Source organism: Mesocricetus auratus, unplaced genomic scaffold (genome assembly GCF_017639785.1).
Source record: "Mesocricetus auratus isolate SY011 unplaced genomic scaffold, BCM_Maur_2.0 Super-Scaffold_4256, whole genome shotgun sequence".
Lineage (NCBI taxonomy): Eukaryota > Metazoa > Chordata > Mammalia > Rodentia > Cricetidae > Mesocricetus > Mesocricetus auratus.
Window position 1 is genome coordinate 85246052 of NW_024429182.1, and position 17096 is coordinate 85263147.

The 17096-nt window shown below is 43.4% G+C and overlaps 1 protein-coding gene across 1 annotated transcript in view; it reads right to left on the minus strand.

Annotated features, from left to right (window-relative positions):
- Window positions 1-17096, minus strand: part of Spon1 (spondin 1) — a 291806-nt gene that overhangs the window by 175197 nt on the left and 99513 nt on the right. Inside the window, exon 4 of the mRNA XM_005075650.4 lies at window positions 933-1006. Coding sequence (XP_005075707.1) covers window positions 933-1006 — 74 coding nt within the window. The remainder of the gene's footprint in view (window positions 1-932; window positions 1007-17096) is intronic.

Genomic DNA, 17096 nt, shown 5'->3' on the forward strand with positions numbered 1-17096 from the left:
ACTGACCTGGAAGCACCCAGGAATTCCTCCCTCTGCTTCCATCTTGTATGTTACAGATGAATGGTGGGATTCCAGACTTGAAGCTCCATGTCCAGCTTTACGTGAACTCTGGGTCTCTGAACTCAAGCCCTCACAGTTGCATGCTAAGAGCTTTACTCACTGAGTCATCTCGCGCCCTATTGGGCATTATTAAATCACATGGTTTGGGGAAGCAATAGATGCAGCTTTAAGTCTAGGCCTGTTCTGAACCCAGGCCCCTTTTCTAGCCCCTCCCCCAAGACTACTTCATTAGTATGCTCCAGGCTTGAACAGGGTGTAGCTCAGTGTCAGAGTGCTTACCTAGCACAAACAAGGCACTGGGTTCATTCCTTAGCACCAGAATAAAGACATTTATTAGGACGTTTCAATCTGAGGAGGGGGGTTTATGAACTTGCAATCTGAGGACCAGAGTCTTGAACGTGGTAAAATCATAAGGTTTGTGTCCCCTACCCTTCCACCCCTGACACCCCTAGCTTCTACTGGTCTCTTTTGGAGAAAATCCCCATATTACTCAGATTCCATACTAGTTCTGGGGGTGATTATCCCAGAGAGCCACTGTAGGCTTTTTAAAGGTACACAATTGTGCATTCCTTAATTAAGTCCTGTGAATTATTCCAAGGAACCTCTTCAGAATAATCACTGTTTCACAAAAATAAGAAGACAGCACCAATATAAGGTACATTATCTCCTACCCAGGGAATCAAGCTGAGTAATTAGAGCTTAAGGCGGATCCAATTATCCATAGCACACAGCTAGATTAAAAATCAGAGCTACGTGAGGAGGCAGAGCCCAGGGGAGCTCAGAAGGCTCCAGTGCCTGAATTCCTGTAGCCAGGCTTAAACTGAAAGAGCAACCCCCCCTTGACATGCCCCTCCCCACCTGCATGCTCTTACCTTGTTCACACAGCTTCTTGGTCAGAGAGCCCTCATCTTGAAAATAAATAATGCGTTTCTGTACGATACTGGCCCTGTGGGGGAGAAGCATCAACACAGAGGTGAGAGGAGCAGGTTTGGAGGGACAATCAAACACAGCTTGTGCTTGGTCACCCAGGGCTTGGTGGCTCCTGTCCTCTATGCTTCTGTTTTTTCATCCATCCACAGGCAAGCAATGCCTGCTCCATGGTATCACCATGAGAACTGTCAGGAAATCTATGTCAACAGCCTAGCAGGTGCCTGGAAACCACCCTCTCCGCGTTAGATACTGAGTTATTATTGATGGCACTGCTATTGAGGTAAGAAGCTGAACCAATGGCATTCTCAGCCTCCTTTTGAAGTGGTTCATTTTACCTTTCTATTCCTATTAAATGATGGAGGCCACTTATAGATCTCCCACATTTAGGTTCTAGAAGCACGTCAAATTCCTTTTCTGAAAGGAAAAGAGGGATTTAAAAATATATTTTTGATTTGTTCTAAAAATGTCATTCTATATCGTTTCTGAAAGTCTAGACAAAACCATCCTCTACACTCTGAACAAAGGCAACGTCAGCTGTGGTCTTTCTCTCTTAAATACGTCAAGCGTGGGCTCCGAGAATTTAGAACACATATTTTGAGGTTGCAAATAATTTAGCTTTGATCAGCACATATTTTCTCTTTCCTCTGGGATAGAGCAGATGTGCTGCTTCTCCTTTAACTCACTCTCTTGTTTATTTTCCATTGGCCTTGAAAAGGTTGGATCCTGAAACCCAGTCTACAACGCATAAAATTGAGCTGGTGCCGATAAATCTCGAGCAATTTCTATTGATTTTCTTCAGCAATGCTACTCAATCAAAAGGTAATTTTCACTTCGATTCACCCTATTTAACAGATAAAGGCATCCCTTGACTCCATTACAGCTGACCACACTGAATAACTGTTTGACTTCCATGATCACAGACCTAGGAACTAGCCCACATTCTCCATAGGGATCTGTACTGAGTAGAGACCATTTCCCCAATGGTCTGGGCAAAGGCCAAGATGGCTTTCCAAAGAAATGCCTATGCTACATCCAGTCTTGCACAAAAATACAATTCTGACCTGCTTTGCAGATGTCTTTCCCCACCCAAGAGAGACAAGATGTTGAAATAAGTAAATGAAATATGCTTCCTGTCTACACACAGAATGACTTTGATCGTTTTATCCAGTCTCTTGACCAATAAGTGGGAAAGTTCTCCCAGGCCAAGACAGTAGTAGTTATCCCCACCTCAAAGCCAAAGAATAGAGCCTTTTGCTCATCAGAGCACTCTGCCACCTACAACAGTGCTTTTCAGGGTATCCCTCTCCTGTGCCCGGGGGAACCCTGCAGGAGGGAAAAGAGTAGACCTCCTAGGAAGTGCCTAAGATGCACAGTTCTGGTTCAGTGGAGGGCTCCCTCCTCATGTCAACCACACAAACTTCCTCCCTTTTGTCTTCTTGTAATATTTATGGTCACATTTTCAACAAATTATTGCCAGAGGGCATGCTTTGTGGCTGGCACCGAGGAGGGCACCACCAGGACTATTATCATGAACAACAGAGATGGGGCCAGTCAGCTTACTCTCAACGTTCACATCACAGGAGGGGGAAAGCATGAAACAACCAAACCCACAGCTAATGACTGAGGCTAACGGTGATTGAGTGCTGCCATGGAAACATCTACAGAGTGCAGTAGGGAAGCCTGACCAAGCTGGGAAATGCTTCCCTGAGAAAGCATAACTCAGCTGAGACTGGGAGAGAAGGCATTAGCCAGACAATTAGAGGGGAGAAGAAAAGGAGAGGGCATTGTCTATAAACTCCCTGAGGTATGGGGGACATGAGCTTTCTGGAAGATGCGTGGAAAGTCAAGGAGATGATGTGAGGCGAGCAGAGGTACTCGAGCCCATCACCACATCCATCACTCAGGGCCTGCTGGAGGATGGCCTTTTACTACAAGTTTAATAAATGTCTTTGAAGGGCATATTCCAGGACTGAGGTAACCAGATCTGTTCTTTCAAAAGACCACTTGGACCAATATGAGTGATAATAGGTTGGTGTGTGTCACATGATATAGCAGAGATCCCAGGCAAATCGAGTTTTATTTCAATAAAGTTCTCTTCCAACAAATGTTTGAAAATGTCTGGACAATAGGTGTTGGGGCCCGAATATGATATTTCAGATATAGGCCTCAGCTCAATTCCAGGAGCTAGACTCTCCTATTGTCTTTTAGATGTCTCCTGGTTACCTCCAGATGGCCTGGCCACAATGGAGAATGGCTTCTAGTTTGTGTAACAATAGACCTAGGCCCCAAACCCATCAAGAGGGCTAGTGGGATGTGCCTGGGGACTAGTGGGATGAGTCTAAAGACTGGTGAGACATGCCATTACAGAAAGTCTGAGTGCTTGTGTACATGCATTCTAGGACCATCTCTAGGGTTAAAGGAGGTGTTTCCTAGTCAGCCATATATACATGATATCAGATGTCTTCTGCCAGTACCCAGCTTTTGGAGAGCTATTTAAGAGGATGCTTGAATAAACCATGGGCTCCAGTATTGACTGAGAGCCCTCCCTAAATGACAAGATGTCTCTGTCTTGTTCTTAATGCTGGTGGGTAGCTAAGACTTCTCTGATCCACATTCCTTCACTCAGGGTCGGACCCGAGGCTGTTCAGCTGTTTTCCAAACACAGCCCTAAAGACATCAGTCCAGAATAGATGGCTCTTGCAGCCTAGGACTGATACTGGCCAGACCCCGGCAAATAGGGATATTAGTTTCTCTTCTGGCTAGTTTTACGTCAACTTGACATAGTAGAGTAATTTTTGAAGAGGGAATCTTAACTGAGAAAATGCTTCTACTAGACTGGCCTATAGGACAAGCTTTGTGGGGCATTTTCTTGATTGATGATTGATGTGGGGGCACCCAACTCACCCCGGGCTGGTGGTCCTGGGTACATGCGAAGAACAGACTGAGAAAGCCTCGAGGAACTGATCAGTAGGTAGTGCTCTTCTATGCATCAGATCCTACCTCCAAGTCCCTCCTCTGACTTCCTTTCATGACAGACTATGAGATATAAGATGAAATAAATCCTTTCCTCCCCAAGTTGCTTTTGGTCATGATGCTTTATCACCTAACAAAGAACAGTGCAAAGGGAGAGTGGTCTGTGCAGCTCACGGTTGGAGGGAACTTTGTTCACCATGGCAGGTAATGTATGGGGGATGCAGGGCTCTGTCTAGGTAGAAGCTGGTAGCCACACACTTGCATCTTAGTGGACAGTTGGCAGAGGTGGGTCAGGAAGCAAGGCAGGGCTACACGCCTCAAGGCTGCCTTCCAAAGATCCACACCAGAAGCAAAACTCACCTCCAGAATGTTCCACAACCTCCTGATACAGCATGACTAGCTGGGAGTTCAAACATATCAGCTTGAAGGGAACATTTTACAAAGTACACCATTATAACATACTAACATGGTACTGAAAACTTTTTATAATTCCTTTGAAACACCCTCGGCTTCATTTGCCACCATTGCACGCCAAGCTCCCCAGCTTCCAGAATTTTAATGTTATTTCATCTTAGTTAAATACCTCACCCATAGTCAACTTTGCAAGCACCTGTGAGGAATGCCCCAAGTGCTTTTCAATTTCTTGTGAATAAGACAACAGTGGTAAGATCTATTATTTCGAAGCATGATCATGAACAATACTTACCCTATCTTTAGAAGAATACCATTGTAAAATTTTATAGAGCCACAAGTGGAAGGAGTATATTTCCTATAAGCTTCCCAGGTTCTTCACCTCTTGAGACTATATAAAATGTAAAGTATCTTATTCCCTTTAAAACACAATCTTTGTCTTAAAAAAAAAACAACAAACATAGGAAAGGAGAGTTGTCTTGACAGCTGAGAGCACTTGCTACACTTCCAGAGAAACAAAGTTCACATCTCAGGCAGCTCATAACCACCTGTGACACCACCCCAGGGAACCTAATGCTCTCTTCTGGCCTCCACAAGCATTTACACACACACACACACACACACACACACACACACACACACACCAAACACACACGCACACACCACTTGCTAACCCATGCTGTAACTGCTTGCTCTTTCCCTGATTCCTGTGCTGGATTATAAGCTCCTTTAGAGTTGGGATAAATATCACTATAGATTTTACTGTCATTTCAACATTAGGATTCAAGGAGGAGAAACAGAGTTTGTGGAGAAGAGTGCAAGACTGATGGGCTCCTAGGTGTGAGGCGATCTGTTTGGTGAGTGTTGGATACAGAATCCTTTAACGTGGCATAGACTGAGGGGATCCTAGGGTACATGGGTGGTGACTGGCCATAGGACAGTGTTGTAGTATTTGGGTGGTTATTGGAAATTATTCAGAGTAAGAAGTCCAAATGAGCCATGGTTGCTGAAGTAGACAAACATTTATGTGCAAATGTGCTCACAGGGACCAAGACTTTGGTCCACTCAGCTATAGAAATTTTTTCACTTTATCCCTCATTTGGTCAGCTCTTAAGAGAATTTTATATTCTGAGAAAATGCGGTTTTTACTTTGAGACTATTCCCATCAAAAGTATAAAATTCAGCTGAGGCTTATAAATCATATTATGGTTCAGAAAAATAATAGTTTTACAAGATGAGAAAGCTGTTAGTAAGAATTCCCTTAGCATTTCAAAATGACAAATTTTCTCCATTCTGCATTGCAATTTGGCAGTCATGTTGCATCCCATTTATATACTGAATGCTCGCTTATCGGGAGAGAGCATGTTAAAGAAATCTAAATTAAATTTCTCCTGTGCTGGCATTTCAGACTTTGGGGTATCGAAGTTCTAAGTAATTCACCGATCACTTCCAAACTTCTTTAAAACCATATAAACATTTCCAGAAACACCATTCTCAATCCCCTAAGCACTTGATCCTCTTCTGTCTAAAGGGTTTATTTATTTGATATTCTTTTTCCTTGGAGTATTTGCCTACAGGGATAAAGTTAGAATTTGCTATGATGTGGGTTTGCTGTCTAGTGTTGAAGAGAGTCAACAGAAAAAGAGCTCAGAAACTGATGGAGTCCAAAGAGAAGAGACTATTGAAATGACTTTGAAAATATATGCCTGCATCCATGGTGGTTTGTTCACTGTCATGTATAGACAATTCCTGGAAGGTCCTACTGCAGTGTGTTGCATCGAGTAACTAGTTAGTAGTGGTGGCCATTGTTACTGCTATTGTTAAAGTCCTGGCTCCAGCTCAGTAAAGAATCGCTATTATTATGCTTGACGTTAGCTCTGACTCTGTTGTGGAGGGAGGGGCCCTGAGGGAGCCCCCCTCACTGAGCTGCTTCAGACAGAGATAACAGATGGCCAAGTGAAGCTTGGCTTTGTTGTCTCCAGGCGGCGTTTGCCAACCTTTCCCCAGATTCCAGTAAATTTTCTTTTAGTGGATGTTTCTTGTAATACGTTATAAAATTTCTCTGTGATCTCAGGGCTGTTTTCCATGGAGGTGGTCCAGGGTATACTCAGCAAAATTTATTTCATCTTAACCAGGGAATGAGTGTCTGTGGAAGACCCAGGAATAAATATGGAGCCACAGTGGAGGTAGCATGATCCATGCAGAAGCTACTTACTGTATCATCTTACTTCACACAGATGCCCGGTGTTAACTTGATCGTGGCCTCACTTTCCAGAGGTGCGCCCATGCCATTGTGTAGACTCTTACCAACCTTTTATTTGATTTTAGAACTACATCCCGGAGTTAGCACACACTCAGGGGAGAAGGAAAGTAAAAACATACTATCAAGGCCCTACCCTGCCTAACAGTAAGGTCACAATCTCCACTCAGGGGGTCACACAGACATAGATTCAGAGACTAGTATAGCATGCTGACTTGGTTTCTGTTCCCTTGATATAAACTAGTGTCACACAGGAAGAAGGAACCAGAACTGAAAAAGTAAAAAGCCTTGATCAGATTGCCCTTTAGGCAAGTGGGGTGGTGATGGCGATGGCATTTTCTTGATTAATGATTAATGTGGGAAGGCCCAACCCGTTACAGGTAGTGTCACACCTGGCAGGTGGTTCTAGCTTTTATAAGAGATCCAACTGAGCAAGTTAGAGGCTCGGAGCAAGCCAGTAAGCAGCATCCCTCCACATTCCTGCCTTCAGTGCTTGCCCTGATTTCTCTCCTCCCCAGGGTGAACTGTGATCTGGAAGTAGTAGTAGTAGTAGTAGTAGTAGTAGTAGTAGTAGTAGTAGTAGTAGTAGTAGATGAATTTAACCCTTTCCTCTCCAAGATGCTCTTAGTCATGGTGGTTTGTCATAGCCATAAAAAAGCAAACCAGAAAAGTAAACATGAGGTTAAAGGCTGTGATCTACCATGATGTGGAAGATATGTCAGCAAGAGTATGCAGTGGCCAGTTATACTATGTCATAGTCAGAATCAAAGAACAAGTAGGGAGGAGGCCAAGCTATCAAAATTTAAAGTGCCCAGGGATTCACTTTCTCCAACAAAGCTTCACAGCCAAAAGTTCAGGCACACTCCAGAACAGTTTTGACTACTGGGGACCAAGCATCTACGAGGCTCTGGGTACTTGTGATAACTTCTATGCGATAACTACAGATTAGTAATTCATTCATTATAGATTAGCTATCATTCACTCACTGTAGATTAATTATCATTCATTCATTACAGAGTAGTTATCATTCATTCATAAAATGTTTACTCATTCATAAAACATTTACTGGGAGAGGGTGCTGGAAACAGACTGTGAAACTCGATCGTGGAGAATTCATCAGGACCCAATAACTTGGGCCTGGGTCAAAAAGAAAAGAGTAAGGTATATTTTATTTATTTTTATTTAACAAGCTTTTTCTATGTGCTTTATAAATATTAATATGATGGCCATCCTTGGTTGTCAACTGACTATATCTGAAATCAACTGAAATTCAAGTGACTGGGTATACCTTTTGAAGAACTTATTTTTCTTAATTATCATTTGGAATGTGAAAGCCCACTTTTAATCCAGATCTTTGGGGGAGGGAAGATCTACCTTTAATGTGGCCACACCTTCTGCCGGCAGCCTATATGAAAGACATGGAAGAAGGAAGCTTGCTCTCTCTGTCTGCTTGCTTTCACTCTCACAGGCAAATTAATTTCTTCACTGGCATTAAAACCTGCTTCTTCGGGATTCTGGCTTATACTGAAGGCCAGCTGAGACATCCAGCCTCACTGATTTAACAACTAATGGATTATTGGTCTTTATGTTGGTAGACAGCCATTGTTGAACTAGCTGGACTAAAGCCTGTAAGCCATTCTCATAAATCCCCTTTCTCTCTCTATATATATAGAGAGATTTATTCTATCTACTATGTTCCTCTAGAGAAACAGACTAAGTGGTTCTAGAGCAGCGGAAGTGTAAAGACTTTAAAAGTATCTGGAATAGGCTTTCTCATTTGCCCACACCTCTCTCAAAAGCATGGAGAGAACTGAAAGCCCATGGTGTGAACTATTTTACAGACTTAAGGAGACACATACATTTGATTATTCTGATTCCCCAGTTTTGAGAGGCAATAGATTTGGTAACTGCATAAAACTTGTGACAATTTGTAGAAAAATAAGAAAAATGTTGATGTTGGTTGGTTACTTCTAGCATCTCTGGATAAACTGACAAAGGAAAAGAATGAACTCCATGATAAAATTAACCAATTTCTAAGCAATTCAGAATACAGTGGAGGACAACAAGGAACTTTGTGGCCAGACTGATTGGCTCCAGATGCTCAGTATAAAGTTTTCTAAGTGTGCCCTGGAAGAGAATCTTCTCTCCAGCAGTCACAGAGCTCAAGAAAACCAAAGCCCTCATTATAAGGTTGGCTGAATTACCATGAAAATTCAAGTTCCAGCCTTGGAGGGTGTGGTGATTAAAGTAAGGATATTAATTGGTAAAGAATGGGATCCTGTAACTTGGGATGAGGATGTGTGGGAGAACCCTATTGAATCTGACAACTTTGAACCCTCAGACTCTCAAGGGTTTATCTCACCTGAGTAAGTATTCTCTCCACCTTCAGCAGATGTACCTAGTCTTCACCCCCAGAAATGTTGGCATTGACTGAGGAAATTAATTCTTTATTGTCTGCTGAATCAGTAGTGACTTTCTCTAAAGGAAGTGACAAGCAAGACATTATACTGGTGTCCCTCAGAGCCCACAAATGGATTCCCCTAGACCTACAACCAGACTTAAGGCTAAGCAGGCTCCTATAGGAGAGACAGAAAGTATAGCCCATGAGGGGTACACTACACAACTGAGGAGCTTAGTGAATTTGCTAATTCATTCAAGCATAAGTCAGGGGGACATGTGTGGAAATGGATTTTAAGGGTGTGGGATAATGGTAGAAAGAACATAAAACTGGACCAGCTGAATTCATTGATATGGGCCCACTGGGTGGAGAATCTAGGTTTACTATGGAAGCTCACAAAGTTATAAAAAATAGGGAGCATCAAAAGTTTGAATGATTGGCTGAAGCATTTGTCAAAGGCTGGCCTACTGAAAAGGGACTGGAGATGCCTGCTATCCCATGGTTGATGAAGAGATTTTTAAGTCTCAAGGAAATTGCAGTGTGAGAGTAGGTACTATGTGTAAAACCTAATCCTCCATAGCAGGAAGGCCCAGAAGCCATTCCCACCACTAATCCTACAAGACAGAAAGTGGTGAGAGGGACACAGGCACACATGAAAAACTTTGCTGTTGCCCCTTTCTTTGTGCCAGACCTTGGGGTTGGGGACACTGACGGTCAACTGGGTGAATTAAATGCAATGTATTTAATTGGGCTCCAAAGTAGCAGGGGCCAGCTGGCAGCACTGAATCACCAAAGGCGATTGTAGTTACCATAATGGGCAGGATAGACAAAGTAATTTCCATAATGGCCTAACCTATGATGGGTAGCACAGGCAAAGTGATTTTTATGGTATAACTCTGAAAACTGCTAGCTTCGTATGGGGCCTGGAACAGGAGAAGCCTCCTCAACAGGTCCAGACTGCTGTGCAGTATGCTCTATACTTCAATCATATGATCCAGTGAACCCAATGGTACTTGAGGTGTCAGTGGCAGATAGGGATGCTGCTTGGAGCCTTTGCCAGGCTCCTATAGATGAATCACAGAACGGACCTTTGGGAGCAAGCCTCTACCATCATCTATAGACAACTATTCTCCCTTTGAGAGAGTTGTTGCCCTAATATTGGGCCTTAGTGGAAAACTGTACGTTGGGCAACGGGCCACCAAGTTACCATGTAACCTGAGGTGCCCATCATGTGCTGGGTGTTATCTAACCCACAAAGTCATAAAGTAGGACATGCACAGCAGCAGTCTATTATCAAACGGAAGTGGTATACACACTATTCAGCCCAAGAGGTCCTGAAGGCACAAAAAGATTACATGAAGAAGTTACCCAAACACTTGTGGATTCTACTCTTGTTAATAATGTTGTCTGCCAGGAAACAATCACATGTAGCCCCATGGGATGTTCCTTGTGGTTGATTGACTGAGGAAGAGAGGACTAGGGCCTAGTTTACTGATGTTCTGCGCATTAGGGAGGCACCACCCAGAAGTGGACAGGTAAAGTATTGCAATCCCTTTCCTGCGAAATCTTCACAGTGTACAGAACTTTGGGCAGTACACATGGCCATACATTTTGCTTGGAAAGAGAAGTAGCCAGATATGTAACTGTTCACTGATCCATAGACTATAGCCAATGGTTTAGCTAGATGGTCAGGTACTTGGAAAAAGCATGATTGGAAAATTGGTGAGAAGGACATTAGGGGAAGAGGTATGTGGAGAGATCTCTCCCAAAAGTCAAAGGATGAATTTAGGAAAGGAGGAGATCAGTAATCAAGTAGATAGGCTGACCCATTCTGTGGACAGTTAGCCTCTTTCCCCAACCATCCTGTCATTGCCTAGTGGACCATGAACAATGTGGCCGTGTTTGTAGAGATGGAAGTTATGCATGAACTTGACAACATGGGCCTGCACTCACCAAGGCTGACCTGACTATAGTTGCTGGTGAGTGCTTCTACTCATCCAACAGAAAACTAATGAAGAAGTGATTGTTACATCTTAAGAGAGGGTATGAAAAGAAAAGAAGAAAACTGGATTGTCTCTCAAAATAATTCATTTAGATGTGAGAGGCATTCAAACTAGATTTTCAATATTCATGAATGTGCTTAATAAGGTAAGAGAATGTGTTGAGACTTGGAGGCACAATGATGAATAAGAGTGTGTGTGTGAGAGAGAGAGAAAGAGAGAGAGAGAAAGAGAGAAAGAGAGAGAGAGAGAGGAGAGAGAGAAAGAGAGAAAGAGAGAGAGAGAGAGAGAGAGAGAGAGAGAGAGAGAGAGAGAGAGAGAGAGAGAGAGAGAGAGAGAGAGAGAGAGAGAGAGAATGTCATTCTTTGTCTGGCTTTGATTCCAAGCAAACATATTAAGCAAGACAACAATTTTGCCACTATGAAGAAAAGGTGAAGAGAAATCACACAGACCCTAGTCCTGACACCCTATTATGTCAGAGCAAGAGGTTTCTAGACCTTGGATTCCTGCTGAGGCCATTTTCAGGTTTACTAGAATCTGATCTTAGTGGAGAATTCCATGGAAAATTACCCAACTCTGTTCTGGGAAGTAAAGGTCAGCACAGCCTAGCTAACTTCTTAGCCTTTGTTAACACTGACTGTGTGGAACCTCCTCCAGAAAGCCCTTTTTCTTAGCTTCCCGTTTGTGTGGAACCCCCTCCAGCTGGTTAACTGCTTATCTTAGCTTCTGCTAAAGCTTTGTGCTTCACACTGCTTACTGTGCAAAGCCCTCACAGCTGCCGAGCTAGATGCCCGAATGATATTTCTGACCTTAAAACCCCATGTCCTGGACACTTGGGACCACATCCAGGTCCCTGAACACTTGGGTATGGTCCCAGTCGGCTGGAATGAAGACTTTCAATTGGCTATACACTGTGTCTGAGTAGCCATCTCTGGGGAGCTCCCTGTCACAATGCAGCTTCTTAAACAGTACCAGTGTTCACATTCTCTGGCTCTGCCATTACATGAAGAAAATAAACTCAGTTTTTTGAAACCATCATTAGTAAATATTGCTAGTGAACCCTGCTCTTAAAAGCATGCTTAACCGATAGAAAGGTGTGTGGGAAAAGGTACAGGTACAGAAGGTGACAGTTCAAAAGCGCAGGAGGATCTGGGAGGTGCCACTCAGGAGCATCAGGTGTGATTGGCTATCAGAGGAGCATGGACAGGGATTGTTGTGATGAGACTATCCATCAGAAAGCAGCCAAAGGTGTTCTTTTGGCTTTCAGGCTGACATGACAGCAGCCACTGTGGTGGGGAAAGCATGGCAGTAGGGGTGTGGATCTACCTGCACAGCTGGGTGTATCTAGAAGCAGAGAGAAATGAAGTGATTGCTGGCACTCAGTTGCCTTCTTCCTTGTCCCTCGTTTTGCAGTTGGGTCACCATTCTGAAAGGTGACCATGCTTGGTTTGAGTCTTCCCTCCTCTCCAGAGGTGGCCTCATGGGCCCACCCAGAGTGTGGGGATTCTTAGGGGATTCTCAATAAAGTCAAGATGACAGTGCAGATGAAGTATCACTGATGCTTCAATTAGAAGATTAGAAGAAGGACAGCTGTGGATAAAACATAGAAGAGGGCTTTGATTCCAGGACCAAATGGGGAGTTCCCTGCCATCTTCTGCTGGATCTGGCTTTCAAGTATACACCCCAGTCCAAAGACAGATGTGCCCCAAAAGAGGGGCCCTGGTCAAGCATGAAGGGGAGATACAAATGTGGAACTCTTGCCCCAACACCCAAGAGCTCTCTTGTGCATGCAAGCCAAGACTAAGGGAAAAGTACAACTCCTTAGGGATTCTTTCTAGGTCCAGGCCTGTGAGTTTGTCAGCTGTTAGCAGGACTCCTAAAGCACATGGATGAGCAGACTTCAGGTAAAGTCCCAACTGTGTCATAATAATCAAAATTTGGCAATTCTGGGTAGTAGGCAGGACCAGGTCTCATTTTCAAAAGTTGCCTTAAGCTAAACCATTATATTTTTAAAATGTCATTTGACCCTTAATGGTTTCTTTTCTGTGGCTGAAATTAACCGCTTTGTGAAGAGTTATATGTTTAATTCCGAATCATGGGTAGGGGAGACACTATCTCACACACATCATTAGGCCCTAGATAGTTTTCTCTTAAGAAAACATAGACAGTCAGAAGTGAAGAGATGGCTTGGTGATTAAGAGCGCATATTGCTCTTCTTTTACCTTTAGTTCTAGGGGATCTGATGCCCTTATCTGGCCTCATTCTGGCCCTTTCACTCAAAAGTATACATACACAGATATATACCCATATGCATAAATAAAATAAAATAAAATGTTTTTAAAAGATAAATGATTTAGAACAACATCTATACTTGGTAATTTTTTCCAAAGAACACATGAACAAGGGGTCGGTTGGGTGTTCTTGAGAAAAAAATGGTTTAATTTTCCACCAGCTTTAGTGTGATATTTGGTCCTTTGAAATATGATTACTGGTACCCTGGGCATTCTTGCCCAAGGGGCAAGAGACAGGCTCACTCTTTCTATGATGATGATCAGCCCATGATTTGTAATGAGCTCTACAGTTAACCTGCTTCTTGGTGGTCTCTCTGGAATCCCCCTCCACCTTTTCACAACTATAAACCCTTTCCAGGCACTGCGCCCAGTGATCTGCCTTGTTCATCTATGTAGTCCTGAAACCCAGCAGAGAACTCATCCAATGCTTACTGAACTCTGGTTCCTAACTAGTAGTTTGCACACAGATTTTATGTGTTGTGGTTTAGGATTTCTACCTTTCATTTACTTCTCAGAGGTTCCCCTAAAGATTAAGATCCACCAAAAGGTCTGAAATGCTTGAGAGTAGATATAAAAGATGGTATGACTATCTTTCTAGTTAATAGTCTCCAACTAAGACATGCTGTTTTATTCCCCTCTAAGATTAAGGTTAAATTTTATTCCAAGCACTGAAGGCTTCACCTGATTTCTCTTCAGACCAAGCTTTGATCTAAAATATCACCTATCTGAGCTTGGAAACAAGAAAGAGAAATTGAAGCTTCACTGTTGGGTTTCTCAGGTGTTCTGGGCAGAGTCCTTGCTCCTCCACCATAGAATGTGGGCATGATCATACAATTACCCCCGCTTAGCAGGAAGATAAACCGTCACCCATTCCCTCTGGCTGACTTGACTTTGTTCACTACTCTGTAGCTCATGCAGCTTTTATCCAGCTTTGTCAGGGCTGGTAGCCAGAGCTCTGTCCCCTCATGTCGAAGAAGGCAATCCAGGTGACAGTGCAAGGCTACCTACCATCCTTTCTGTTTGCAGTGAGCCTTCTTATCACTGCCTAGTTTCTTATTGTCGAAATGGGAATGTCCTGTGGGGCAGTGGGACAGAGTGTTAGGAGAAGATTTCCCATGTGGGATGAGCTGAAGGTATGGGGGTATGGTTGTTTTTAATTGGGAGTTTGTGGTCCATTCTGGGGCTTCAGAGGTCTGAACTCCTAAAGAGCACGTGGAAACAGAATGAAAAACTGTTAACACTTGCATTGCATAGGGGTGACATTCTGTAAGAACCTGTACTCTGTACTAGAAGTCATCGTTTGCCCACTTTAGTACCCTCTGAGCCCTTTCCAATCATGCACAAAGGAAGGTCAGACAGATCAGATTAAATAAAGAGATTGCCATGAAATGTTTCAAATACCCTTCTAACTGTCTCTTCTCCATCCCAACACACCAAGTTTGCCTATCCTCTGCCTCAGAAGTCATCTGTCACCTCTAGTTTGTGATCACTTTTTCACAGGCAACAACAGCACTGAGTCTTAGCACAGGGTCTAGCTCAGAGTTGGTCCTCTCTCAACAAAGCTCTTCTCTCACCAGAAACTTGGCCACACACCCACAGTCCTGAACACTGAGGTACAAACCACCTTTGAGAGCCGACAATCTCCACTATGGTTTGGGACTGGCTTGTTGCCAAGAGTTTGTGTGTTAGAATACTGGTACCCAGTGGGGCAACATTAAGTGGTGGAATCTTTAAGAAGCAGTGCCTCATGGGAGATGGCTTGGGGTAATGTCCTGCAAAGGGATTGGGAGGGTCCTGGTGGGCTCCCAGTATCTTCCTGACTTCTTGATTTGCAATACGATCTCTACTTCTCACATCTACTCCTGAAATGATGTCATCACTATTCTATGTACTCCAGGGGCTTTTCACCAGTGCTATGCCATTGAATCTCCAAAATCATGAGCAAAATAAATTTGATTTACGAAGTTTCAGACTAACGTACTCCCTTCTCACAAACTCAGTTCTGCGTCTCCCCCTATGTAGAGTATGTGCCATATGGCCCCTCCTCTCTAGTTTGCCTTTTTATTATTATGATAAAATACTTATCAAAAGCAACTGGGTCTGGGAAAGGTTTATCTCATCTTGTAGGTTACAGTCCATCATTAAGGAAAGTCAGGCTGTATCCTCTTCTACGGGATGTACCAGGCAGGGACCCAGAATCAAGAACTGAAGCAGAGGCCATGAAAGAATACTGCTTACTGGCTTGTTCTCTGTGCTTTGCTCAGCCTGCTTTCTTATACCACTCAAGGCCACATGTTTAGGGTAGCACTGTCTATAGTGGGATGGGCTCTTCTTAATCAGTCATCAGTCAAGGAAAATGCCCAGACTTGCCTACAGGCTAGTTGGATGAAGGCAATTCCTAAATTAAGGTTACCTTCTCCCACATGATTCTAGATTATATAAGTTGATAAAATAAACATCCTAGCAAGCACACCCTCCTAGTCTCGTGACACCCCAAATCCAAGACTTCACATCTTTCTCTTCCATCTTACTCATCTCCCTCCTTCCTCCCCATCACTGACCTGGACCATCAGAATCAACTTACTCCATGCCTGGACTCCTAGAACTTAGTTTCAACCTTTAGTGTTCAGTTACTCTAATGTTGGCTTCAACTTTATTTACTAAATTGCATTACTTATTGATTTCCTATGTGTTTATAGTCTATACTTCTGAGTGACATCTGAGGTTTTCAAGGGTGGATGTTTGGTATATCCTTACAGCCCTTCTAGCACTTGGCACTGTGTCTGCTCAGGAGGCTCTGGGGATGTGTCCATCTGAGCGTTTTCAATACTGTACCTTAACTACCATTCAGAGTTTGTAACCGCTACACAGTTCTGAGTGTCTGCCAATGTATCCATGGTCTGGCAAGAAGTATGAAGCCCTCAGCAATTCTCAGAGCCACACCCAGTGTGTCAGGCTATCTGCACAGTGACTGGTCTGAGCCACAAAACATTTTCCACTGTGGAAAGGCCACTCACATCTGCTTTGCTTTGTTCAAACCTACCAGCTTGATGCAACAATTGTTCTCTAAAAGGGCCCTTGGGATTGAATTCAAAGGTCTATCACCATGTTGGCAACCAACAGGAGGACATGCCAAGAACGGAGCTTTCTTATGGGAAAGACGCTGATTGCCAATAGTACTTTGCTTCCTTCAGCCTTGACTTGTCCCATGTCTCTCTTCTCAATGTCTGCACCCTGACCCCAACCTTATGTCCCATGGGCTCACCAGAGGTGAGCTACCATCAATTGGAACTCCACAGGATTCTGGACCAATGACAGGAGATCTCATGAAAGCCTTAAAATATAGGTATGGCTGGTTCTTTCTTTTTCTAGTCCTTGTAGAAAATCATTTCTGAGACAAGAAAGGCAGGGAGGAAAGGTAGGGAGAAAGGAATGGAGCAAATGAGGAAGGGAGGGAGGGAGGAGGACAGAGAATATGCCCAGAGCTCTAGTTTTCTTAATGGAAAATGTGAAGAAGCTAATGAGAATTTATTTTAAAACAGTAGAATGCTAGAGACCAGATTTTTTTAAAAACAAAGTAAACCACTAATGCTTGTGATGGGGACTTGGGAAGGGTGCCAGGGCTTCCTGTCTTGTTAAACAAGCTGCAGTACTGCGAATCCTTTCACGGGGTAAGAACTAAATTAAAACCCAACAGATCTGAAAATGATTTATCATAATGTTGCAAAGTAAGGGGACATACATCCACCTGTGCCTGCCTCAGAAAAAGGTGT